This window comes from Pezoporus flaviventris, unplaced genomic scaffold (assembly GCF_033815535.1).
Source record: "Pezoporus flaviventris isolate CSIRO_AGI_PZ_B2104156 unplaced genomic scaffold, CSIRO_AGI_Pfla_v1 ptg000056l, whole genome shotgun sequence".
NCBI lineage: Eukaryota > Metazoa > Chordata > Aves > Psittaciformes > Psittacidae > Pezoporus > Pezoporus flaviventris.
In genome coordinates this window covers 326,405-350,624 of record NW_026892604.1, presented here as the reverse complement: position 1 = coordinate 350,624, position 24,220 = coordinate 326,405, and the positions used below count along the sequence as shown (strand labels likewise).

The window sequence follows — 24,220 nt, the reverse complement described above, 5'->3', positions numbered from 1 at the left end:
AGAGATTTTCCCCAAGGCTGGACAGTCATGAGTGGCAGGGTGTGTGGGACAGTATGGGCAAGTATCTAGTCCACTGGGCCCCTCCAGTGCTTTGGAAGCATCGGAGATGGAAGGCAGCCGTATGGAGTCCCCAGCAACAAGCTGCAGAAACTGCTGAAGGGGACAGTGAATTATTTTGAGCCTGGTGGGCCCATGGCACTTCAGGCCATCAGGGCAGAGATGCAACATAGAGATGGACTCATGATCGAGGGGTGGACTTAGCAATGGACACTATTGCCCAGGTTATTCACAAGTGTGAACACTGCACACAGTCTCTCCTGCTCTGAAAGACTGTTAAAAGAGATGGAGCCTGGCATCATGGACCAGATGGACGCAGCAGCTTTATAGCTACTGGTCCATGCACTTAGATAAGAGTGATGGTATATTGAAAATGTGGGATCTGAGCATGACGTGGATGGTATGGGATAAGGGGTGGATAATGTCCTGGGTTCAGCAGTAGCAGTCATTTTTCTCCTTCTTGGTAGCTGGTGCAGTGCGGTGTTTTGGCTTTCGGCCTGGGAACAGAGCTGATAGCGATGTTTTGGTTTGGCCAAGGACTTTGTGAGCCTCGTGCTCTGCCAGGGAGGAGGGGAGGCCGGGGGGAGGCAGAGACAGGACACCTGACCCAAACTGACCAAAGAGGTATTCCATACCACAGCACATCATGCCCAGGATGTAAGTGGGAGTTAGCCGGAAGGGCTGGGAGACTGCAGGGTTGGAGGAGGTATCGGTCGCAGCTTGGTCGGGCTGGGGGGGTGGCAAGTTATCGGTTGGCTGGTGGTGAGGTGTTGTATTCTCTTCCCTTGTTATTTTCCTTTATCATTATTATCATTGGTGGTAGCAGTAGTGATTTGTGTTATACCTTAGTTCCTAAACTGTTCTTATCTCAACCCGTGGGAGTTGCATTCTTTTTGCCTCTCCTCTCCGTCCCTCCGGGGGCAGGGGGAGGGAAAGAAGTGGGGGAGTGAGTGAACGAGTTACCTGACTGGGTTTAAACCACAACACAAGCGCATGGCTGGTCACTGGAGAGGCCACATGGGAGGTGCTGTAGGGCTGGTCAAGAGCACTCCTTGTGCGGCACCTATGGAGTCCATTCTCCATCTTGGTCCTGATCAGGTGGTGGGTAGGAAATTCCTGCAGCAGCATTTGCTGCAGCATCTGGAGAGAGCAGGATGTGAATCAGAGCCAGGGAAAAGCACCAGGAGTGCGAGGAGCTGGGCTGGATCCTGCCCCCGGGCTCTCAGCTCCCAGTCTCGTGTTCTTGTGAGGGCAGGAAAAGGTGTTTTTGAAGGCAAATTCTGCAGCAGAGAGCATTTCTTGCTGCCAGGAGACACCAGAAATGAATGTAGCGTAGCACTCCTGCATTAATTAGGAGTGTGGGAGAAGGTTTTCCCCATGGTCTCTTACCCCGTTGGTAAGTGGAATGGCTGCAGGGTGAGATGAGGCTGATGTTGCCGGTGTTTGAGGAAGAGGCCCCTGCAGCCCCGTCTGTCCTTTGGGCCAAGCCGAGGCTGCTCTTCTGCATCAATTGCCGTGCTCCACGTGTGGATCTCTCCTCCCTGCCTGCAGGTTTTCGATATCCTGCCGCTGCACGGTGAGCTGCAGCCGGGCCAGAGCCAGCGTGTCACCTTCTCCTTCTTCGGCCACGCCAACACCGTCACCCAGGTCACGGCGCTGTGCAGGGTGGAGGGAGGCCCGAGCTACGAGGTGGCTCTGCGTGGGGAGGCCTCGCGCATCAGCTACCTCCTGGACACCACCGAGATCGACTGCGGGCTGCAGGTACCGCACGCTGCTCTTGTCAGAGCTCCTTGTCTCCACCCATGACCGGTGGGTTGGTGCCCACCCGGGGCGAGGGCTCTCCCCCCTTCCCAGCTGCTTTGCTGGCTCTGTGGCTTGGAAGTCCAACATTTGGGTGATACCTCCAAGCTGGTGTTTAATGGCCATCTCCAGCCCAGCCCAGCCCAGCCCAAAGCTGGGAATCCCTCCTCTTGGAGGTAAGTAACGCTGCCTCCTGGGGCAGGCAGGATCCCAGTGGTGATCTCCAGAGGGACGTGTCCCTCAGACATCCATCCGCTGATCTGCTCCTAAAGCCAGAGGTCCAAGGAGGTGCTCTCTCTTTTAATGCTCCTGATTCATGAAGCCAGGAGGCAGCTGACTTGGGCTTCCAGTCGCTGTAGCTGCAGAGAATGTCCCAGAATAGCCCCCACTGTACGTCTTTCCAGTTACGACCCCCACAGCTGTTTCCAGCTGTTGGCCCTGTGCGCGTTGCCCTGTCTCCCTCCCTTTCGGCTTGTGTTGTGCCCGCAAATACTTGCGTGCAGGTGCCTTTTCTCCTGAAGTGCTTCAATGCCTCCTCCTGTGTTTCAGCTCGCTGTTGGGTGACACCTTCAAGTGCAGAGGGCTTGTGTCCCCTACTTGGTTTGTTTCTGATCTTTCCACGGTTGTTATCGCACCTCTGCCACAAATAGCTGTTCCCGTGCAGGGCTCAGAGGTACCCTGTGGCCGCGGGTTGCCCAGGTTAACGCAGAGAGCCCAGTGCCCATCTCTCCTGTGCGCTGCCTGCTTCTGGGCTGTGCTCCTTTGCTTTCAACGCAATGGAAGAGGAATGACATTCTCAGCAGCAGACGTGTGCCTGTAACTTCCTGCTCTTCTGTCCTCTCCTCAGGTGTTTAACAAAGTCACGGAAGCAGCGGTGACCCTGCAGAACAGCGGGAAGCTGGGATTTGCCTTTGTGGTGCTGAGCCCCGGCACAGGCACTGCAGCCAGCCCTCTGCCTGGCGTGCCCCTGGTCGTGCCTAGCACGGTGAGTAGCACAAGGGCTTCAGCCGGCCTGTGTCAGGCTGCCCAGGAGAGAGTTCTGGGGGAAAACAGGGGGAATGAAGACACAAGCCCCGTCCAAAACCAGCCAGGAGAGACAGGGCTGTGAGCGATTGCTGCAGATGCAGAGGAGGTCCATCGAGCCCAATCCTAATGGAGCCGCTGAGTGGCCTTGGCCGCCGCTGGCTCTGCTGTCCTACAGCAACCACCAGTGGGAGGCACGAGTGCTCCGGGAGCTCTTTGGAGCTGAGTGCTGAGCTCCTGGGTTGTGCCATCACTGGAGCATCACTCCATTCCAGCTTGTCGTCCTGCCTGGGTGTCTCAGAGCTGGAGCAGTGTTCCTGCCTTGGTGCCCTTTTACAACGGGAAGAGGAAGCCAAAGGGCCAAGTGGCTTCCACCTTCCTCAGCGCCTGTGCGTCTGAGGGATGAGACGCTGATGTCCTGTCCTGCAAGCTGCTGCCAGGAGCTGCTGGCCCTGCTGGAAGCACAGGCCCTTCGCTGCTCTTCCAGAGCAGCTGGTGCAAAGCTTTGGTTTGTTGTGCCTGGCTCTGGCTAGCAGAGGGTAAACCCTGTCAGCAGAAGAGCTGTGCTCATGCTGAGCAGAGGGCAGCCTTGCGAGGCCTCTGAAAGACATACTGCATCTTGGTGTAGGAGACTGGGGCGTTTGGATCCAAGAAAGCTGGAGGTAGTGATGTCTGATATCAGTTTCCTTATGTATGAGAACCTGTCTTGCCTTCTCAGCGTGTCTGTCATGTGAGCCATCCCCCCACTGAATCCTCTTTGGTACACTCCCTCCCTCCCTCTTCTGTGCCCTGCAGGGTTACGCTGAACCTGGCAAGCAGCAAGTGCTCAAAGTCTATTACCTGCCAGGAGTGCCTGGAGTCTTCTGCAGGGCTTTCCAGATCCAAGTGGGTCACCTGGAGCCAGAGAAAATCACGCTGAAAGGAGAAGGGACCTTTCCCAGGATCCACTTGGACCTGCCCAGGAACATCAAAGGTGAGCACTGCCTGTGTGCTCGCCAGGAAGGTGCCCTGGCTTTCCCTCGTGCCATATGCCCATAGGGCAGCTCACAGGCACTTCCAGCAGGCCTGGAGGTTTCAGGGCTGTCAGGCAAACTCAGCCCTCTGGTTGCTTCCTTAGTCTCTGGCAGACAAGCCCATGTGGGCTTTGCCGCAGGAACCATCCTGCACAGCTTGCCAGAGGTCTGGGAAGATGATGGCTGGGCAGAAAAGCTTGGGAAAGCTGTAAGAGAGGCCGGCAGGGATTTTGACAGGGTTGGGTTTGCATCCCGTTTGGTGGCTGAGATGCACCTGTGTGGCGAGAAAGACGGGTGGGGGTGAGAAGCAGCAGGATCTCCTTTCCCTGCATTGCTGGAGCAGTTTGTGTCCGGGTGTCGGGGGAACGGGGCTTCTCGTCTTGCGTGGGATTTGTGCTGCCCCACTGCTATTGGTGGTGTTCTGCGCTTTCAGGCAATGCCAAATATGAGAAGATCCTCCAAAAGGCCAAAGAAAAGGTGGACAAAGGCAGACAGAGAGAGGAGGCCATTGCTCTGGGGGAGGCTGTGGCAGGCGAGCCCCGCATGGACGACTCGGGCACCGTGGTGAGTAGAGCTGCTGCCCTGTCCCGCACGTGCCACCCTGCTGCGTGTCACTGGAGCCCCTGCGCCCCACGGCACCTGCCCAGGGCCCTGCTGGCACTGGGGGCCTCCCTGCACAGCCCTGGCAACGGACTGTGTCAGCTCAGCGTGCCCCGTGGGCTGCCCGCCTCTGGGAGTTGTCCCCAGCTCCTGACTACCCCAGGGAGATGCTAAAGGCTGTGCTCAAGCAGTTGGGTTTATGGGGCTCTGAAGGACACACAGGTCGGTGCAGGGGGGTTTGTTGCTCACCGGCCAAGCCCTGCCAGGTTTACTGAGCGTAAAGCGGCAGCCTGAATGCCCCCTGAGGCTGTGCTGTGTTCTGTCATCTCCAAGAGGCTCCAGCTCTCTCATGGTTCCCTTTGCAGGAGAGCTTTTGTGCAAGCTGCTTTGGCACTGACTGGAGGCAGGGCCATACTTGGAGCTTTGGAAGGTTTCTGGCTTGCCTGTCCGTCTGTCCAGATCAGCTTTGATAAGTGGGCAGGCAGAGGTGCTTGAGTTCATTTCTTTGGAGATACGATCCTGCCTGAGAGAGCAGGGAGTGTCACAGACACTGAGCAGTGAGACAGAATGACTCCGTCACCCCTCTCAACAAGAGCAGGGTGGGATCCTGCACGTGAGACAAGCTTGTGCCTTGGGAAGGACCTCTGCTAACCAGCCCCTGTGTTTACTTTCCTCAGTGGGATGCTGAGCTGCAGATGCAGATGGAGGAGATGCTTATTGAGGAGCATGCCTTGGAGCAGCAGAAAGCTCTCACGTCCCGTCCTGCGGAGGACACTGCCTTTCACCAGCGTGTACATCGGAGGCTTCTCAAGTTAGTAGGGACTCCTGTGGCCTGTCTCCAGGGGCCCCGAGGGTAACAGCCAGCAGTGCAGCCCTGCTCCTGAGAGCTCTTGTGTCTCAGAGCTGGAAATAGCTGAAGACTTGAGAAAGGGCCTGATGCTGGGAGCTACGATGTGCTCCCTGTGGGCAGCTCGGTGTTCTCACTTGCACAGTGCTACCCTGAGCTCTGGAGGTGCTCCACTCCCCACAGTTGCTGGGTTCTGTTCTCAGAGCTGAGGGGGTGCAGAGCAGCAAGCCCTTCCAGACAGCACAGGCACCGCCCCAGCTGACCAGCTCTGAAAGGGGCATCTCAAAGCTGGCGTCGTTGCGCCAAGAGGGGTCTGTGCTAAGCAGGAAGAGCAGGGAATGGTCCAGATCCCTTATGTGCTTTTCCAAGTGGGATTGCCTGCAAAAAGACCCTCTCAGCAGTCTTGTAAGCGTTGGTTACTGCATGCGATAGTGTCAGGTGCTGCTTTGGGGACAGATGTGGTTGCAGAGCAGTGGAGGTATCCTCTGCAAGGAAATCCTATGACAAGGTCCTGAAGCAGTTTCAGGCTTGGGCCGAACACCCGTTTAGTGGTTTCACTGAGACCAGTGGAGATGCAGTGCACTTCTCTGCAATGGCTTTTCACAGCATAGGAACTGTGTCCAGTACCCACTTGAAACTCAGCCGAAGATCCCACTGGTGGCTGATAAATCCTAGGCCCTGCACTCCCCATGATTTAGCCAAGTCTTATTACTGGGTGCTCAGGCCTTGGGTTTCCTGAGCTTGGGTTGAGCTTTCACAGCAGTGAATACGCAATTATCCACTCCGTTTGCTTCTCCACCCCACGCCATGCTGGGCTTTACTGAGTGTTCTTACTCCTCCTTTCAGAGCTGAGCTGCCCGAATACGTCCTGGACCTTGGCTATGTTGTTCCCGGTGACATCCACACACGCATCGTGAAGGTCACCAACACCGGGCACTTCCCTGCATCTTTCCATGTTGATGGATATGTCCTAGATAACACAGGTAACCAGTGGTGGAGAGGCTTCACAGGGGCTTGAAGGAGCTGTCTCTGACACATCAGCTGAAGCCATTGGACATGGGGAGATTTGAGTACTTCCTTGGATAGCTTTTTCCTCCTTAGTGCCCCCCTGCTGGGTGCCCTGTTAAGAGCCTGAGTTGTGGCGATCAGTGCCCAGAGACCTGGTCCGCGTGTGGCTGCCCTAAAAACTCATTGCAGGGGCCAGAAGGGCTGATGCCCTCGACCGCCTCTCGGCCTCTTCTGAGTTTCTTTGTGCACTCTGAGGGTTTATGTTGCAAGGAGAAGGCCCCTCTGTGGTTCGGAAGTGCTTTGCTTAGAGTTCATAGTGCTCAGCCTTTCCTGAAGGGATCCCCCATCTTCTGTGGGATCTTCTGCTGTATCGAAACAGGCTTCCCAAAGAGGCCTTGAGGTAAGGCTGCAGCTCCGTCACGTGGTGACTGCTGTCTCTGAGGGGTGGTCAGGCATCTGTCCTAAGCCGCTGTCCAGGGAACAGCAGAGCATTCGGTATCTTAGTTGGAAATTCTCCTTTGGAGAGGTCTGTGCATCCTTCCCTGAGATGCCCGCTGAAGAAATTGCTGGAGCTCCTCAACCAATGTGGTTCATTTCTACCACGCAAGCCCTGGGTTCTGGCTGTGAAAATCCTTTTGCTTTGGGCAGTGACAAGGGGAGAAGAGCAGCTTCTCTGGAGGTGCAAAGGAGTCTTTCACGGAGCTGCCAGCCAGGACAGCCGTGTGGCCTTACCGTGCTTCTGATGTTGCTTCCTGTTGCTTGTGTATCTCAGCTGCTTTATTTTCCTGTGTTCAGGCTTCAGCGTGTGCCTGGACCGTGTGAAGCGCCTGCCCTCCTGTGAGAGCAAGACATTTGAAGTGTGCTTCGACCCACAAAGTGCCAGCCGGCCTCTGGGAAAGGTGGATGTGCTCCTGCCCATCAAGGTACTCCAGCTTCTGGGGCAGGCAGCAGGTTGGGCACAGCAGCGAGTGTCAGCCGGGCTCTCAACTGGATGCTCTGTCCTTCTCTAGGTCAGAGGAGGCCCCACATCGCAGGTCCGCCTCCGTGCCATCGTGGCTGAGCCGTCCCTCAGCCTCTCCAGGGACAGGCTGGAGTTCTCCGCTGTCCAGTGTGGGCAGTGCCAGGAAGAAACCATCCAGCTCCACAACACGTTCCAGGTCCCCTGTCAATGGTCCATCAGCGTGAATGAGCCTGTTAAGGAGGTAAAGCGCAGACAAGGTGTAACACGCAGCTTCTCGGGTGGGTTGTCTTTGCCTCTCTTGCCTTTCCTGCCCCTCTGGCTGCCTGAGCACTTGGGCTGCAGCTGGCTTGAGGGAGCTTTTGAGGGTACAGAGCAAGGCTGGTTCACCTGGGCCTGTTGACTAGCTGATGCTTCACTTGCCTGCCATCTTCACCCATTCCTCTTCCTCCTCTGAGGACACTGCCTCCCCATCTACCTGCCGTGCCAACACGTTTGCCCTCCAGTTCTAGGCAGTGGTGGCCACGTCTGGGTGGGATGAGGGTGCTCCCTGCACCGTGCCAGCATGTCGAAGCACTGCAGGAGCCGAGGCTCTGTCCTCCCAGACCAAGGAGACCTCACGCGAGTGGTTTCTGTGCACAGGTGAACAAACATCTGCCGGCGAGCGAGCATCAGAAGCTGCTCGAGGAGATGAAGTCTGCGCCCTGTGGCTTCGAGGTGCTGCCGTCAGCTGGAACGCTCGCTCCAGGACAGCAGTGCCATGTCCAAGTCCGTTTTTCACCCACGGAAGAGGTGAGATTGGAGGGTGTCACCCCCAGGAGGTGTGGCAGGGCAGTGTGGTAAGGGGAGGCCAGCAGAGGGAGCGGGGGATGAGCTCTGCCTCCACATGGAGCTTTCTGCCAGCCCTGTGCCCACCGTGCCTCAGTTTCCCCTGCACATTCCCACGCAGTTCGGGAGTCACCTTAAATGATGGAGCATTGCCAAAGGCAGTTTGCATGTGGACACCGTGACTTGGAAACTGGCAGCGTGTGACAGGATGGACGCAAGTGCTTCCATGGCAGGGGACAGTCCCAGGGATCTTTGAATTGCTCGTGGAGATTTCACCGTCTCGTGTCTGGCTTTGACCAGAGCCGAGCACTGAGCAGAGAAGACGATCCTTATTTGTGTCCAGTGAGAGCGCAGCTGCCTCTTTCACACAACTGATGTTTGCCTGGTGCTGCAGTGCCAAGACTGTGTCTGAGAAAGCAGACCTTTCTGATGAGCGTTGCGCTCCCCCATGACTAGGTGAAAACCTCTGACAGCGCATTTTAGATCCACCTGGTAGCCAACTCTCCAGTTACAGTCCACAGCAGGACTCACCGCAGTTACTCAGAGCCATGCAGATGCTGTAGCCCCTGCTCTAAGTAAATACCTCTTTTGGGTTCAGCTTAGAGGTGCTGACAAGACCCCTGAGCCTGGGGCGACTGTTGACTTGGAGGCGCTGTCACCTGGGGCTTCACGGAGGAGCTTTCTGTGCTGCTTCTTTGCAGAAGTGCTACCGGGGCGAGCTGCACATCCAGATTTGCCAGAGCAGCCAACGCCTCCAGGTGCCGGTCTTGGGACGTGGTCTGGAGCCACGGCTGGAGTTCAGCCCCGCGGAGCTCGAGCTGGGACCGCTGCTGCCACAGAGCCATGGGGAAGAGGGGACAGTGGTGGTGAAGACCCCCTGTGAGGTTTACTCGCTGGAGTTTGACCAGCAGCGCCTTGCTGAGGAGCAGGTGAGAGGGAAGGTCTGTGCACACTCCTGTAGATTCCCAGCGCTCCAGCATTCCCAGGCTTGTGCCAGGGAGACGGGGGGATGGCTTGGCTGGGGAGTCTGTTCACGTAGTGAGGGTCAAGAAACTCATCCTGTCTATGGTTTCTCTTCCCTCTCTGCGCAGCTCCTACGGACACCGCAAGGTGACAACAGCCACAACAGCTTGTTGCTGCCTCCCTGTGCCCCGGCCGGGAAGCTGACCGGTGAGGCCCAAGGAAGGGGCATAAAAGTGAAGGTGAGATGAAATCTAAACGCTAAAACTCCAGGTGGCAAGCAGCATGTTTTACTCATTTCCTCATCTCTTCCCCAGCCTACCATGGTTTGGGTTTCTGCCAGGAGAGTGGCAGAAAACCTTTTCTCCTTCTTTCCTTTTGCTTGATATCGGTCCCTGCCGCCTCAGGTTGACGTTGTGGATCCACCGGGAAAGGTGGTGAAGCTAGGAAACGTCTGCATTGGGCAGACGGTGAAGAAGATCGTCACCATAGCCAACAAGAGTGCAGCCCCTCTGGCCTTTCAGCTCAGAGTCACATCCACCGCGCCAGAGTTGCAGGAAGCTGGGGTAAGGCCCTTTCCTTCTCCGCAGAGCACTTTGGTGTGCCTGCAGGGGGCGATGAGGCGCTGTGGGTGGGAGCTAGTAGCCAATGAGAACTGTGGGCTGCCCTGGCTGCCTGTGCCTGCCCTGTCCTCCCTGCTGGCACTGCTCTGCCAGCAGATGCTTGCAGTGTGAATGCTTCAGCTGAGCTGGGTGCCAGGAGACCCGGAGAGCCAGAAGGGAGAAGGCGGCACAATTCCTCTAAGCTGTTTTAGACACATACATCAGGATGCAGCCATGTATTTTAGGTGTGGAAAGGTGAGGGAGGTGAATCTTGCAAGAGGGAGATTTACAGCTCTGTTTGAACTTCCCTGAAAGCTTTAGAAGACAGAGCTGAGCTCAGCGTGACCAGGTGGACACGTGGCAGAAACACCTTTGGTATTAGCTAGGAATGCCTAGGAGGGAATGAGTGGGAGTGGGGCAGTGTTGGTGGGGACAGAAGAGGAATTGGAAGCCTCTTCCGTGAGTCTGATGAGGGAGGCTCCACAGCTCGCTTGCCAGATGAAATAGTCTGCCTTCATTTCTTGGGGTAGGTTCTGTGCTTGAAGCCCAGCAAGGAGCTAAAGCTGAAGCCCAGAGGAGACAGAGGCAAAGTGGAGGTGACCTTCTCCCCGAAGCGCCCCATCCAGCCGTTCAGCGGGGAAGTGCTGCTGGAGTGCGGCGGGCTGGCGCGCTCCCTCTTTGTGGTGCGGGGCTCCTGCCAGGGCAGCCTCGTGAGCTTGGACCAGGAGCAGCTCAGCTTTGGAGCCGTGGTGCAGCAGAGCTACACGTGGCGGCGCGTGGTCATGCGGAACGCGGGCGTCACAGGAGTCAGGTAAAGCAGAAGCCCGCCCCCTCTGAGGGCTGAGAGCTTGGATGAGGGTTGTGTGGGGCCGTAGTGTGCCCAGATAGTTCCCCTGTGCTTCTCCATCCCGGTGGAGAGTTGTGCAGCCATGGCCGTGCAGTCAGGCCCTAGAAGTTAGCAAAAGGGTACAAGCCCCCTTGCCTGTGGGTGCAGTGGGTCCTGCCCAGCCTGAAGCCTTATTGCCAGGTGGCTCAGCATCAGGCCTGAGATGTGGTGGGAAAACCCACAAGAGACTTAGAGCCTCACACTCAGACTTACCCTGCCTTCAGAGCTCCCCGTGGCTAATCCTTCTTTCCTGTGCTTGTGCTTTCCTGGGCAAGGTTTACGTGGGACGTGGAGAGCTTCAAGCCGGACTTTTCCATCAGCCCCACGAAGGGTTACATCAGCCCAGGGAGGGATGTCCCCTTCGTTGTGACCTTCCGCCCCTCGAAGCTGAGCCAGGCTGTCCAGTACGAGGGGCTGCGGTGCTTCATCCAGGGCAGTGAGGCGCTGCGGCTTACGCTGTCAGGATCCTGCGTGGAGGCCCCTGGCCCCAAAGAGGTAACGCAGCAGGGACAGGATGGGCCCCTGGAGCCCAGCATTTGCACCACATCTCTCGCAGGGCAGGAACTGAAGGACACTTGTGAGCACAGACTTGCTCGTGCCAGAGTATCCCAGAGAGAAAGTGCTGGGCAGGATTGCCAGAATTCCTGAGCCCTCTCATTGCCTTTCTCCCCTGTTCAAGGTGCTGCTCCTGCAGTGAGCAGCTGGGCTGTCGTGGCTCTGCACTGCAGCATCCGTGCCATGGGAACACCCTGCCGGGCTCTTCTGAGACCCTCCCCACAGAGCCACCCCGCTGGATGCCGGCACTGCACCCGCAGCCACACTTCTCCCCCCTGCCGGGCCAGGGCTAGGGCATTCAGCAGTAGGAAGGGGCAAGGCATCTGCATCCAGCCCCTGGGAGCGGGCAACTTGGCAGCTGTTGGCTCTTGCTCCCAAAGAGAGCGTGGAGGTCCTCTTCATCCTGCCCATGAAGGAAGGGGCTGTGTGGCTGCAGATCTTGTCCTTGCACTGGAGTTTCCTTTCAGGACTCCCCGTTTCCTTTCAGCCAGCATGCGAAAGGCTTGTTCTGCTCCCTTCTTCAACAACAAGCAGCTGGATTTACTCCAAAAGCTATGGCCAAAGTGTAATTTTTGCACGTGACAAGGGAAAGCTGCTCCCTGTGCTCCAGGTGCTGGTGTAGAGCCAGCGTGAGAAGAGTGGGAAGGGTTGTGGGTGCGAGCCAGCAGCCTCTGTGCTCCTCTGTTCCAGACCCTGACTTTCAGCTGCAGTGTGCGTGAGAGGCAGAGCCAGACCATCCTCCTTTCCAACCCAAGCAACGAGGCCTGGACCCTGCAGCCCATCATTGAGGGGAAGTACTGGAAAGGGCCTGAATTTATCCATCTGGAGGCCAGGCAAAAAGAAAAGGCCTACCAGGTCACCTACAGACCCCTAAGCATGAGCTCTGAGAACAAGAAGCATCAGGTACGTGAGCTGTGCCAGCGTGCTGAGCCTGGTGGCACGACCCTCGTAGCTCCCCCTGCTTTGGGCAGGAGGCTGGAGGAGATGACCTTCAGAGGTCCTGTCCAAGCTGAAGGTGTCCTGTGCTCTCTGTTGGAAGCTGGGTTTTGTGGTGGCTGGAGGCCAGGCCCGGGCAAAGGGCAGACGGGAACTGGGGAGTGACCCCACAGGTGTTGGAGCAGCTAAGCTAACAAGGCAGGCTTTCTGAAGGGCAAGAAATGAAGTTTGTTCTGCGCAGCTCCTGGTTGCTGCTTGTGGCAGCCCAGGGGGCTCAGAGACCCCCATGCTCAGTGCACAGGCTGCACAGGCTCTCCAAGCCCTGGGCACGACCACTTCTGCCAGCACCACCTGGCTGGTGTCCTGCAGCTTGCAGGGAGCAAGAAGGGCAAAGGTGCCCTGCAGTTTCTCAGTGCCCCCCTGGCCGTGAGCAGGCAGGTGGGAAACGAGAGAGATCTCTTGACAGTCATGCAGGAGCTTTGGGAGGAGCCCTTCCTGCAGGTCTCAGGCTGGGCACATGGGGGTGACTAGCCCCTCTGCAATGTTTTCTGTGCCACGCCAGCGACAAGCTCCTAAATGAAAGGGGTCAGTTGAGAAGGGCTCTGGGGTGCTGGAGCTGCTCCAGTGAGAGCCTCAGGCATGGAACTGTCCCGGGGTGCTGCAGAGCCGACTTGTCCTATTCGTTGTCTGTAGGGCTCCATCTTCTTCCCCCTGCCGGACGGGACAGGCTTACGCTACCACCTGGAAGGAACTGCTGAAGCCCCCCGGTGTTCAGGGGCCATTTCCCGGCAGGTTCCATGCAGGAGTTCCCACACGGAGCTCATCCCTGTGTCCAACTGGCTGCACAGCCCACAGAGGTGAGTCCAGCCCAGGAAGTCTGGTCCCATCAGCAATCCCTGCAGCAGCACAAGGAAGGAAGCTTCCAGTGCCTGGAAGCGCCTTCCTGGAAGCTTTTCCCTCTCCTTGGCCATGTCTGGCCATCCCCACGTTCTGCCTGTGCAGAGCCATCCTGGAGGGCTTTCCTCCAAGGGGGATGAGAGCTGGCGCCCTGTGCCTGAGGCACTGAGGATGAGAGGGGCTGTATTGTACCCCCACAGGATGGGTATCCTAGGCGAGTCCTTTCTGTTGACCTTCACTGCATCCTTCTCACCCACAGGCTCCTGGTGGTTATTGACATGCTGAAACCAGAGAACGTGGAAAGCAGTTCTGTGCTGCAGGGGTGTTCCTACATTGACGTGCCAAGCTCTGCAAAGAAGGACTACCAGCTCACCTTCTTCTCCTACAAAGAAGGAGTCTTCAGGGCAAAGGTGAGTGAGGACACTGGTCTGCAGGGCCCTTCAAGGAGCTGTTGGCTCACCGAGAAGCTACACGCCTCTTTTCATACCTCCGTGTGCACGGGTCCTATGAAATAGCACACGTGCTTTCTCTGGTCTGGCACTCTTCCTCGGTGGGTGCTCATAGCCATTCCTGGAAGCAGGGCGCTGAGCTCACTGGGCTCTTTTGGGTCTATTTTCATGTGTGCAGTGAGCAGCACTTGCCTTTCTGTCTGATTCAGGTGACCTTCCTCAACGAGACAACCGGAGAGTACTTGTTCCACGTGGTGACTTTCAAGGTGACGGCTTCGGGACCCATCGGCACTGTGAAAATGAGCACCGCTGTTCGGCAGAGGGTGTCCTCCACCGTCAAGGTGGACAACCCTCTGCCTGTCCCGGTGACGTTTGACGTCACCTGCGAAGTGCCCGACGTCAGCGCTCCACAGCACTTTACTGTTCCTGCACAGTCGAAGGTAGGAGCAAAGCTCCTCCGGCTCACTCTGCTCTCCCTGCTCCTGGCTAGAGGGGGTGCTCTTGAAGGGTGATGCCTGAAAGGAGCCCTCTGGGGCTTCTTTCCGTGGTGGCAGCTCCCTGCCGATGATCTAGAGAGGGAGCAGGGTGCGAGAATATCCCCAGTGGGAATCCTCCTGCGCTGGTGGAGTCTGCCCTGCTGCCCCCTGTAACACGCTGCCACTGGGCCTCACGTGGCAGGTCCTTGTGCCACGTGCCCCTCGTTCAGTGTGGTGCTTCTAGCTGTGAGTGGCTGCAGGACAAGCCTCAGCCCACGGCCGGGTTGTCTGCAGCCTGGATTGACAGGAGGCGGTGTGTGCCCTGGGGCTTTCTAGGGTGGGAAGCTTCTAGCATGATGCTGGAGGGCTCTGAGCTGTTGGGATCTGTCCCTAAGTGAACCATCTCCCAGAAGGAGCAAGGCTGTGCCCGAGAGAGAGGGAATCAGAGCAGGGAAGGCGGCACAGCCTTCCAGCACTGCCTGAGCACAGCAGGGACCAGCTGCCCCCTTCTCAGGCTGGCGTGTTCCCTGCCTCTGCCTGACGCAGTGGCTTTTTCCTTCCTTCCTTCCTCCCAGGCGGATCTTGTCTTGGAGTATCAGCCCCTGAAAACGGGTGAGAGCACCGGGCACCTGGTGCTCCAGAGCAGCGACTTGGGCTCTCTGTCTTACAACCTGCAGCTGAAAGCCATCTCGCAGAGGCCAGAGAAGCCCGTGTATTTCCGCGCCACGCTGGGCTCCCGTCAGACCATCACCACCAAAATACGGAATTTTGCCCAGCAGAAGACCGAGTACCTGCTGCAGGTGAGCCCGGGCTGCCGGGGCTCTGGCTGGCAGGCAGCTCCTCTGGCCAGCACCAGCCCTCTCCACCAAGGGGTCCAAGTGCCTCTGGCTTGGCCTGGCAGAGCCAAGGTGGCCACGTGAGCCCAGGGGTCTTGCCACTCGTGTGGGCTTGTTGCCAGCTGCACTGTCCTCCCGTGTGGGCGCGTGTCTGCTGCCCTGGTCGGAGCTGCTTTTGCAGGCCCTGTGGTGCCTGGGCTTGCTTCCCCCTTGCAGCCCAGGTCTGGCAGTCAGGGGTCTTGGGGCTTGGGTGCAGGGTTGTCCCTGATGGGCATGTTTGCACAGTTGTCATGCCCATTCAGGGCAGGCACTCACCAGGGGTGTGGTGTGGGTGGGAGAGGCCAGGGCCAGGGGACCATCGTGTTCTTCCCGAGGTGCTGGCTCTGCTGTTGTGACCCGCCCTCCATGGTCTCTTGTCTCCCCTGCGCAGACCGACTGTGCCGACTTCCAGACGGCAAAATCCATCAGTGCGGCACCTGCTGGCGCTGGGGGCTCGGACCTGAGCGTGGAAGTGACCTTTGAGCCCTGCCAGCTGGGCGAAGCCAAGGCCACGCTGCAGCTCAGCTCCGCATTGGGCGGGCAGTACCGCATCCCACTCATCGGCCTTGCACTGCCCCCTGAAGCCCAGGGCCCCTTCCTCATCCCAGCCGGCGGCTCCACCTCCATCTCCTTCAGGAACGTCTTCCCGAAGGCCACGGCGTTCCAGTATGCAGTAAAGCACCCGGCCTTCACCGTCAGGGCCCCCGAGATGCTGCGCGCCAAGAGCAGCACCACCATCACCGTCTCCTTCAGGGGCGGCCGGGCTCCTGTCACCAGCAGGCTGGTGGTCTCTTGCCCTGGGGGCTCCTGGATCTACCACCTCCGGGGCCTGCCCTCCACCCTCAAGTGACCAGCTGCCCGCGGCCCTTCCCGCCACGTTCGTGCTCTCTGGAGCAAATAAATTTCATTTAAATCCCTCCCACACGACGTCCTTGTCTCTAAACGGGAGAGACATGAATTTGCTGGATGGACAGCCGGTGGACAAGGAATTGGCTGGATGGCTGCGCACAGAGAGTCGCGGTCAATGGCTGAATGTCCAGCTGGAGACCTGTGACGAATGGAGTCCCTCAGGGGTCGGTGTTGGGGCAGACCCTGTTCAACGTCTTTGTCGGCGACACAGACAGTGGGATCGAGCACCCTCAGCAAGTTTGCTGACGCCACCGAGCGGTGTAGTGCAGTCGATGCGCTGGAGGGAAGGGATGGCATCCAGAGGGACCCGGACATGCTGGAGAGGTGTCCAGCCTCATCAAGTTCAACAAGGCCGAGTGCAGGCTCCTGCCCCTGGGTCAGGGCAATCCCAGGCACAGCTGCAGGCTGCGCAGAGAAGTGATTCAGAGCAGCCTGAGGAGAAGGACCTGGGGGTGGGAACATGAGCCGGCTTCAGCGTGCGCTTGAGCCCCGAAACCGCCTGTGTCCTGGGCTGTATCACCAACAGCATGAGCAGCAGGTCAAGGGAGGTGATCCTGCTCCTCTCCTCTGCTCTCATGAGAACCCCGCGCGGAGCACTGTGTACACTTCCGGTGTCCTGAACAGAAGGACATAGAGCTGTTGGAGCAAATCCAGAGGAGGGCCGCCATGCTGCTAAGGGGGATGGAGCAGCTCCTGTACAAAGACAGGCTGAGAAAGTCGAGGCTCTTCAGCCTGGAGAAGGGAAGGCTGCGTGGAGAGCTCATAGCAGCCTTCCAGTACGTGAAGGGGGCCTACAAGGATGCTGCGGAGGGACTCTTGGTCAGGGACGGTAGCGACAGGACGAGGGGTGATGGGCTTAAAGTGAACTGGAGGAAGTTCAGGTCAGCTAGAAGGAAGAAATTCTTCACTGTGCGGGTGGTGAGGCCCTGGCACAGGTTGCCCAAAGCAGTGGTGAATGCTCCATCCCTGGCAGTGTTCAAGGCCAGGCTGGACGGAGCCTTGGGTGACACGGTTTAGTGCCAGGTGTCCCTGCCTGTGGCAAGGGGGTTGGAACTAAATGATCTTAAGGTCCTTTCCAACCCTAACTATTCTCTGATTCTCCGATTCTCTGACTGTGTACATCAAGATCCCGTGGACTGAGTTGGTGGGGAACTGGAATCCAGCTGTTTGGAAGTATCCCCCCAAAAATGTGTGCGCACCCTTCCGCGCAAAGGCAGGTCTCTAAACTGAAGGAAATGCATGTCCGGTGGGTCCTGATGCCCCATATAGGCTGGAGCTTTTTTCTTGGCAGACACAGGGAGGTGATGGGAGAAAGGATGCTTTGATAGCAGCTGCTCCTTCTGTTAACAATAAAGGATGCGGTTTGGCGCGTCTGTTATGATTATTGTTATTATTATGCCTACTGCTTAATGGCAGGAGTTTCAAAGTTAGGAATGGCACTTGTCCTTTTAATGGTGAGAATGCTGCTTTGTCCTGTCTCTCTTTTGAGCCCAGGTTTCGGAGAGAAGTGACACTTAATTTCTGTTGTGACTTTTGGCATATGTAAGGAAGCACAGGAGGAACGTGTTTAACTTTGGGGAGATCGTCTGATGACTCCCACCTTCGCTGAGGCTGCCAGGTTTTGGCAAATGTGGTTTGGGGTGAAAGCTGATGAAGTGTCTCAGTATAAGTCGGTTGTGATGTGCCCGAGAGTCGTGCAAACTTGAGGTCAGTTTAGTTTTGCAGCCCTGCTGTTGCAGGTTTCCAGTGAAGGACAGATATGTAGGCCCGGTGATTAGCTGTGAGCGACATGATTTTTCTGAAACCAGAAGTTTTTTTGGAGCCAGCGTAACATTTTGAAATCAGTTGCCTGAGGCTTGGATGAATTGGGTACTCCTCTGAGTGAAAATGCTGTGGGGATTTTGTTCTGAGTTGCATTAAAGCTGAGAGATGTGCTGCTTGTTTTCACTGATTTTGTGCCATGTTTAGAGTCGTTTGGCTGTGCTAAGGTTGAGGACGACCGTGACTGTGTGGTAACTGTAAAGGGAGATGAAAGTTTTACGTGATTCCGGGAAGCAGGGAATGTCCATGCTAGGAGAGATTTCACATTGCTGGACACATCCCTGCACAGTCCGTTTGTGCGGAGGCGTTAGGCCGGGGACACGCAAAGTCTCTTTCACCTGAATTTTGGCGTGGTTCTGTGCTTGATCCTGCCGATGACCCATGTGGTGTGCTTTGAGGAGTGAAAGGGAGAGGAAAGAAGCATTCTAAAGCATGTAGAAATGTGGCAGTATTCCTGTCGGCTGCAAGCGCTGCTGGGGAAGCAGATGCTGGTTGCCTTTTCTCTTCTAGACGAATGACTTTCACTGGCAAGACAACTGCTGTGCTGTGAAGCTGCCAGATGGACCTGTAGGTAGACTTGGGGCAGCGGGGATGTCATGGGGGGAATTTGGGAAGGCAGAGGGAGCCCATGGTGGCAGCAGGGACCGAGCAGGGCTTTGGAGGGATGTGGCGGGAGGTGCTTGTGTTGCTTCTCTCTTCAGGAGCAGCTGTTTCAGGCTTACCTGGATGATGACGGTAACGAGAGAGGGGTTTTGTTGGGCCTACGTCCCCAGGAGGGGTGCACTATGCCTGCCCTTTGTTTTCACTTTGTGCCTGGTGTTTCTAGGCCTTGAAATTGTGCTGTGGGCTCAAATGGACAGTGAAGTCAAGGAGGACGAGCGCAGGATCAGTTCTCAGGGAGACAGGAGGTGTGTAAGTTGTGGTGTCTCGTAGCTTTTGTGGGAGACAAAGAAGCCTGGTGGGCCAGGAAGAGCAGGACTAAGGATTGGCATTTCTAGAGGATTCTGTGCCTTCAGAGCTCTCTGTAGATGTCAGCCAGTTTGTCTGCTGCCGTGCAAGTGCTGCTCGCTGGGGAGGAGAAATCCTTCTCTGCCAAGTGGATGCTCCTCCCCAGCTGCATTTCAGCTCCCTTTGCCAGGGAGGCTGGAGAAAGGGCTGCCCTGATGCGGCTGATTTTCCTTGCCCTGTTCTGGTTTTCTTCATCAATAGAGGGCGCTGAAGACACCAGCTGGATGCTCGGTGCCCTTCCACGTCCCTCTTGAAGGTGTTTAGGTGGGTGACCGAGGCAGGAGGCAGCAGCTGTAACCTGACTGCAGATGTGATGGGCATCGAAGCCCACAGCAGATCTGGACTGTGAAACCTTGTGTCCCCCGTGGGACAAGACCTTGCTTGTAGGCAGTTGCTGGAGAAAAGCTGATGTGTCATAAAGGTAGACGTTAGTTTTCCTGCGCATTATCGTCTGTTCTACCCGCCAAGCTGAGGTGCTTTTCTGTCTGCCTTCAGGACTGCTGCAGGCACCTGTTTTAAAGACATGTTGGTCCAGGCAGCGTGCTGAAAGGTAAGTTAAGGTTTGTCAGCCATGCTTGTTGCTCCCAGTGAGTTAGTCTGGTAAAAGATACCGTTTTCTGCTACGAAAGCTCATTGCGTATGTTGTTTGAGGTGTTAGAGAGGCTGATTACAGAGAGAGGGGGTAGATCAGGCTCTCCGTAGTACCCACAGCACTGTGTTGGGTGCGAGTTGTTTGCCAGCCCTTGTGACTCTGCTGCTCCCAAGCAGGTAGGGCTGGCCTTGCCTCACAGGTAGGAAAGTTGGTTCCCTGTGAGATCAACCCCCTTGCCTGGTGCCTGGCAGAGCTGTAATTAGACAAGCGCAAATTTGTCACCTGCTGTGTCACCCTTGGTCCATCCACCTCCCCTGCTCTTGGAGTCCCTGTGCTGCTTTGTAAGGGAGAGTTTTGCAGGGCTGCCCTGGGGACAGGAATGAAGCAAAGGCCCACCCCCACAGGAAGGGTGGTGGCTCTGTGAAGCTTCTCTTATGTTCTTGGGATTAGGACATCACCTGGGTGTGCTGAGGCTTCCTGGAATGCTGGAATACCCGAGCTACAGGCTGGGAGCTGGGAGCGTGAGATTCCTGCAGGCCCTGCTGGGGATCTCAGCTCCCATACAGGGACTTTGCTCCAGGGTTTGCTGGTGCTGGGAGGCAGAGGCATGCTGGAAAGAAAGGCTTTGGGCATCGTGGCTCTTTGGGCCAGCACAAGCACCCCTTGCTGTTTGCAGGGACGGGAGGCTTCCAGACAGTCCTCATGTGTCGTCTTTCCTGATGGCAGACAGGAAAGGACTGTCCTTTCCTGACAAAAGGAGCTCTTCTTGACCAAGATTTCGTCTGCTCCTGCTGTCTGTTGCCCACCTGAAATCCTCCTTGTCTCCCGATGGCCTTGTTGTCCTTCCAAGAGCAGCCAGTTGTGCTCCTGCTGCAGTGGGGAGAGGGATGGAGTCAGGATGGGCCAGTGGCTGGCAGCCTCCGGCTTCCTTTTCCGTTTCCATCCATCCCCTCTCTTCCCTTTTAATGAGAAGACTTCCCAGTGTGAGAGGAAGTCACCAATGGGGTACTGGGGTCCTTGCTTTCATCCTTGGCAGGGAGAGGCTGCTCAAATGAAACCTGCACCCCCTTGAGCTGCTCCTGTAACAGACCTTGTAATGGGAAACAAAACCCCTGCAGTGAGGCTGACGGCTCCAGATCGAGTGGGTCTGTCCTGCAGCTCTGAGCCTTGAAAGTCAGAGATGCTTGTGTCGATGGTCACAGTTGCCAAGGTGGCTGCTCCTGACCCACTGGGTGCCTGTCTTTTCATCTTTTTATCCTCTTTCTTTGGTTTGTTTGTTTGTGTGGTTTTGGGTGTGGCTGCTGTCTTGTCTTCTAAAATCAAAGCCCTGGCTCGGGTTGCAGCCCAGGAGAGCCTCTGCAGGGCTGTTCTTTGACAAAACTCCCAGTCTTTTTGGCAAAAGACTTTCAGGTACAAATGCAGTCAAAGAGCTGGCTAAGCAAAAGGCAATGCAGTGGTCCCTTCTTCAGCGAGCAGCGATTGCTTTGGGGTTTGGCTTGAGTTGAGAGGGTTGTGGCTGTTGCATGGTTGTAATGGGCCTGTGAAGGCACCTGCCTGGAGCAGGTAAAGCCACATTCAGCTTTGCTTTTATTTCTTGGTGCCTGCTTCAGTTTGGAAGCTCCTTGCACAGCAGGGCTGGTGCCTGCAGCCTGCCCAGCAGCTCTCAGCACAGCGTGTGTGCTGCAGGGAGCTGCCCTAGCTGCCTGGGAGCAGCAAGAGATAGGCCTGTCCCTGCAGTGCTTCACAAGTGAGAAATAAGGCAAGCTGCTCCTTTCACAGCTTCTGAAGAGCCTGTGGGGCTTGGTAGCTGCTGGGCTTGTGCCCAGTGCTCCTGTGGGCTCAGGTTGAAAGGCCCGTCATGGGCTGGGCTTGTCCCCTCCCTGTGTCTCCTGGTCTGATCTTTCTCTCCCTTGCTTCCAATCACAGAAGCACATGCTGGTGTTTGAAGGTGCCTCGCAGCAGAAGTGGTAGCCCTGCTGTGGATGAGCAGCTTGCTGTGAAGGCAGGAGCCAAGGAGAGCAGTCCTGCTGCAAATGGAGCTGCCAGGGGATGTCTGAAGCTGCAAATGCCAAGCAAGCTGTGATGGAGCAGGTAAAGGCCGTGCTTGCTGTTTTTTCTCTTGGTCAGGAGAAGGTGGAGGGAAGGAGCGCCTGTGGCACTTAGTGTGGCCCTTGGAGCTGACCATGGGAGGATCTTGCTGGGCTGTAGGTGCTGCTGCTCAGGCTCTGAAGGAAGCTCTGTATCTCGGGAGGAGGAGAGGAGGACCCTGTACTCCCTAGCCTGTAGTGTCCTGTGGTGCTGGGTGGCATGGAGAAGGCCCTGGCAGGAGGGGGAGAAGAGCTGGGTGTGAGGGAAGAGAGGCTGAGCCCTGCTCTGCCTGTGTGACTTTGACTAAGCCCTGGTCCTGCAGTGTGGGGGTACTGAAGGATGTTTCTGTCCTCAGTATCGTGGTGACTTAGATGGTTTTTAGCTGCCAGTGGAGACACGAGGCCAAGGCAGTTAGGGTGAAGGCAGTGTCAGCCCCAGGAGCGACTGTCGAACCATTCTGTAAGTGCAGAGTTCTCAGTGCCCCTGACATCTGTCCCCTTTCTTGTTTAAAGTGAGACGTGGTACCTTGCGGAATTGGGCCTGAACCTCCGTCCCGAATGCACCCATCTTTGTGTGCACTGTCTGCTGGCAGTCACAGCCTCGGCTGCTGCCCTGCTCGTGTCAGAGATTCCCCCCGAACTGGGAGTAACTTCTTGAATGTTCTGAAATTTACACAAAGGGTTGCAGCTGCTGGGTTAAATGGTTTCCTAGTGTGAAGGGAAAAGAAAACCTTGGGTTGGCTATTAGGGGAAATTCCTTCCCAGAAAGGGCTGTCAAGCCCTGAACAGGCTGCCCAAGGCTGTGGTGGAGTCACCATCCCTGGGGGCATTCAAATGACCCGTAGATGCGGTGCTCCAGGGTTTAGTGGTGGACTTGGCAGTGCTGGGTGCGAAGGAGCTGGTGTTCGGGGGAGCCTGAGCTGGGATGGGGGGCAGTGAGTGAGCGGCTGCATGGGTCTGACTTAGCGTCTGGCCTTAAAGCACAACACTGGGTTAGACTTGCTCGTAAGGGTCTTTTCCAAGCTAAATGACTCTTTGAGTCTCTGAAATGACATCCAGGTGCCAGGACAAAAGAGGTTAAAAGGGAGCTGCAAAGTCAGGATCCGGAGAGCAGACGCCGGGAGAGGCAGGTGGGAAGGGACAGTAGTAGTGTAAGGACTGAAGGCAGGAGGCGCAGTTGTGAATGGTGGCATGTGGAGCGGGGGAGCCTCCAGCAGAGCCTTGAAGGGAGCTTGGGCTGTCTCAGTGTCGGCTGGCAGTTGAAGGTTATCAAAGAAATAGCAGGAAGCTCTACTACTGGTCTCCTGTTCATTATCTCAGCTGTGGTAGAGCTTTTGTCACAGGTTTCCTTTCCTTAGAGAGCTTCTGTCTTGGTGCCTTCAGCACACAAGGGTGCCACACCTGAGGTGTCTTTGCCTGAGCTCTCCAGTTTCCACCTGGATTCGTGGCTGGACACGTTCATGCGGGACATGTTTTGGAGTGTTTCCAGAGGCTGGCTGCCTGGAGAGCCAGTTAGCACTCGGGGCTCCTATCCTCCCTGAGTGGGTTGTAAAGCCCCAGCTGGTGCGTGTTGGTTTCAAACTGAGGGCTCCACGTTCCCCGCCAAGCCGATGTGAGGATTTGCTTTGCGTGTGGCCGAGAGTCTCACGGATAGCTTTTGTTTCCGGCAAACGCTGTGCGGCAAACGTGTGAAGCTCCTGGCAGCTGAGATGCCCCGGGAAGTTGGGTGGCCTTGGCTGGTGCGTGTGCCCGTGTGCGCAGGCTTAATGGGTCCAAAGTCATCGATGGGTGCTCAGCAGGGCCAGCGAAGTCGGAATGAAATCGTTGCTTTGTAGTTAGTGTGGAGGCTTTTTTCTTTCCTCCTGAAGCAGAGAAATGATTGTCTCCTCTGCAGTGTATAAACCAAGTGATCTGACGCTGACGGAGCGTGAAGAAATGCTGCTGTGAGGTGCACTTGAATCCTGCTGCAGGCCTTCACTGCGGGGAGACCTTGAAGGCGTAGGGGGGCGCTGCAGGGATCTGCGAGGCTGTAACTTTAGCAAGGCCCTGCAGTGGCCGTGGAAGCAAGCCAGCAGAGGAGAGACAAGGTGGCCGAGAGTGATAGCGAGAGAGCTGGAGGCAGGAAGCACGGTCCCCACTCCAGGCTGGAGCTGGAGAAATGCCAGAGCCACAAGTGGTGGCGGCCTTGGTGTGGAAGCGGTGCGGGGGGGTGAGCACCTTCTTGACAGGGCGTGTGGAGCTCGCCTATTGTGACGTAGAGGGGAGCTGCTGCTGTTAAATGCGAGCAGCAGCCGTGGCGCAGTCAGAGCAGGAGTTGCTCAGCCGCTGAGACAGGAGCAGGCTTGAGCTACTGTGAGGCTCTGAGCTCTGCTTCCTCGAGGCGCTGGTGAAAGCCTGCCCTAGGTGGCAAAGGCAGAGCATTGAGGAGAGGGGCTGGGCAGCCCAGGTCCACGCCCTGTCCTTTGCTGCCCAGGTTCCCCTGGCTGTTGGCAGCCCAGCAGCAGTTATCTTCTGTGCTGGTGGGCAACAGCCACCCCGAGGCGTCCCTGGGCAGCTCCTGTCCCTCCAGCTGCCCACAGCTGCCGAGCAGCGCGAGGGCATTCAGGAGCCAAGGCTGGGCCCTGCCCGGAGGAATCCTCCAGGAGAAGCGTGAATCACCCGTCCTCAGGTAGCGTCTGGCCCTGGGCAGCAGGGAGGAGGCGGCTCCGTTGGCAGCAGGGATGGGGCAGTTGTGTGATAGCCGGCAGGATTTAAATGTCCCTGGGCTAAGAGCAGGGCTGGGCAAGTAGAAGGGCTTGGAGGGGCTCTGCAATTGCCGTGCAGCTTGCAGTGATGGTAGAGACTTGGAGCTAGGCTGTAGGTCCTGCAGCAAAGGGAGCCTTGGCTGTCTGAGGTGGGGAGCAGGGAGCCACGGCAGGGGGCGGGGGGGGCTGGAGGGGTGCTGTGTCCTGGTTGCTGCTTTGTCCTGCCCCTGCACGGAGATGTGCCCCGTTGCTCCGTTGTGCTCCTTTCCTGCTCCTCTGGGAGGTTGGT

General features: G+C 57.0%; 1 protein-coding gene across 1 annotated transcript in view; it reads left to right on the top strand.

The window, feature by feature from the left end:
* Positions 1 to 15,690, top strand: part of LOC133277466 (hydrocephalus-inducing protein-like) — a 43,938-nt gene extending 28,248 nt beyond the window's left edge. The window contains exons 19-38 of the mRNA XM_061469306.1: positions 1,609 to 1,818; positions 2,705 to 2,842; positions 3,676 to 3,853; positions 4,327 to 4,457; positions 5,171 to 5,304; positions 6,187 to 6,323; positions 7,144 to 7,271; positions 7,359 to 7,550; positions 7,949 to 8,098; positions 8,836 to 9,063; positions 9,226 to 9,336; positions 9,502 to 9,660; positions 10,227 to 10,507; positions 10,858 to 11,077; positions 11,828 to 12,040; positions 12,767 to 12,930; positions 13,230 to 13,380; positions 13,629 to 13,859; positions 14,471 to 14,695; positions 15,162 to 15,690. Of these exons, the coding sequence (XP_061325290.1) occupies positions 1,609 to 1,818; positions 2,705 to 2,842; positions 3,676 to 3,853; positions 4,327 to 4,457; positions 5,171 to 5,304; positions 6,187 to 6,323; positions 7,144 to 7,271; positions 7,359 to 7,550; positions 7,949 to 8,098; positions 8,836 to 9,063; positions 9,226 to 9,336; positions 9,502 to 9,660; positions 10,227 to 10,507; positions 10,858 to 11,077; positions 11,828 to 12,040; positions 12,767 to 12,930; positions 13,230 to 13,380; positions 13,629 to 13,859; positions 14,471 to 14,695; positions 15,162 to 15,620 (3,840 nt within the window). The 3' untranslated portion in view covers positions 15,621 to 15,690. The remainder of the gene's footprint in view (positions 1 to 1,608; positions 1,819 to 2,704; positions 2,843 to 3,675; positions 3,854 to 4,326; positions 4,458 to 5,170; positions 5,305 to 6,186; positions 6,324 to 7,143; positions 7,272 to 7,358; positions 7,551 to 7,948; positions 8,099 to 8,835; positions 9,064 to 9,225; positions 9,337 to 9,501; positions 9,661 to 10,226; positions 10,508 to 10,857; positions 11,078 to 11,827; positions 12,041 to 12,766; positions 12,931 to 13,229; positions 13,381 to 13,628; positions 13,860 to 14,470; positions 14,696 to 15,161) is intronic.
* Positions 15,691 to 24,220: the final 8,530 nt, after the last annotated feature.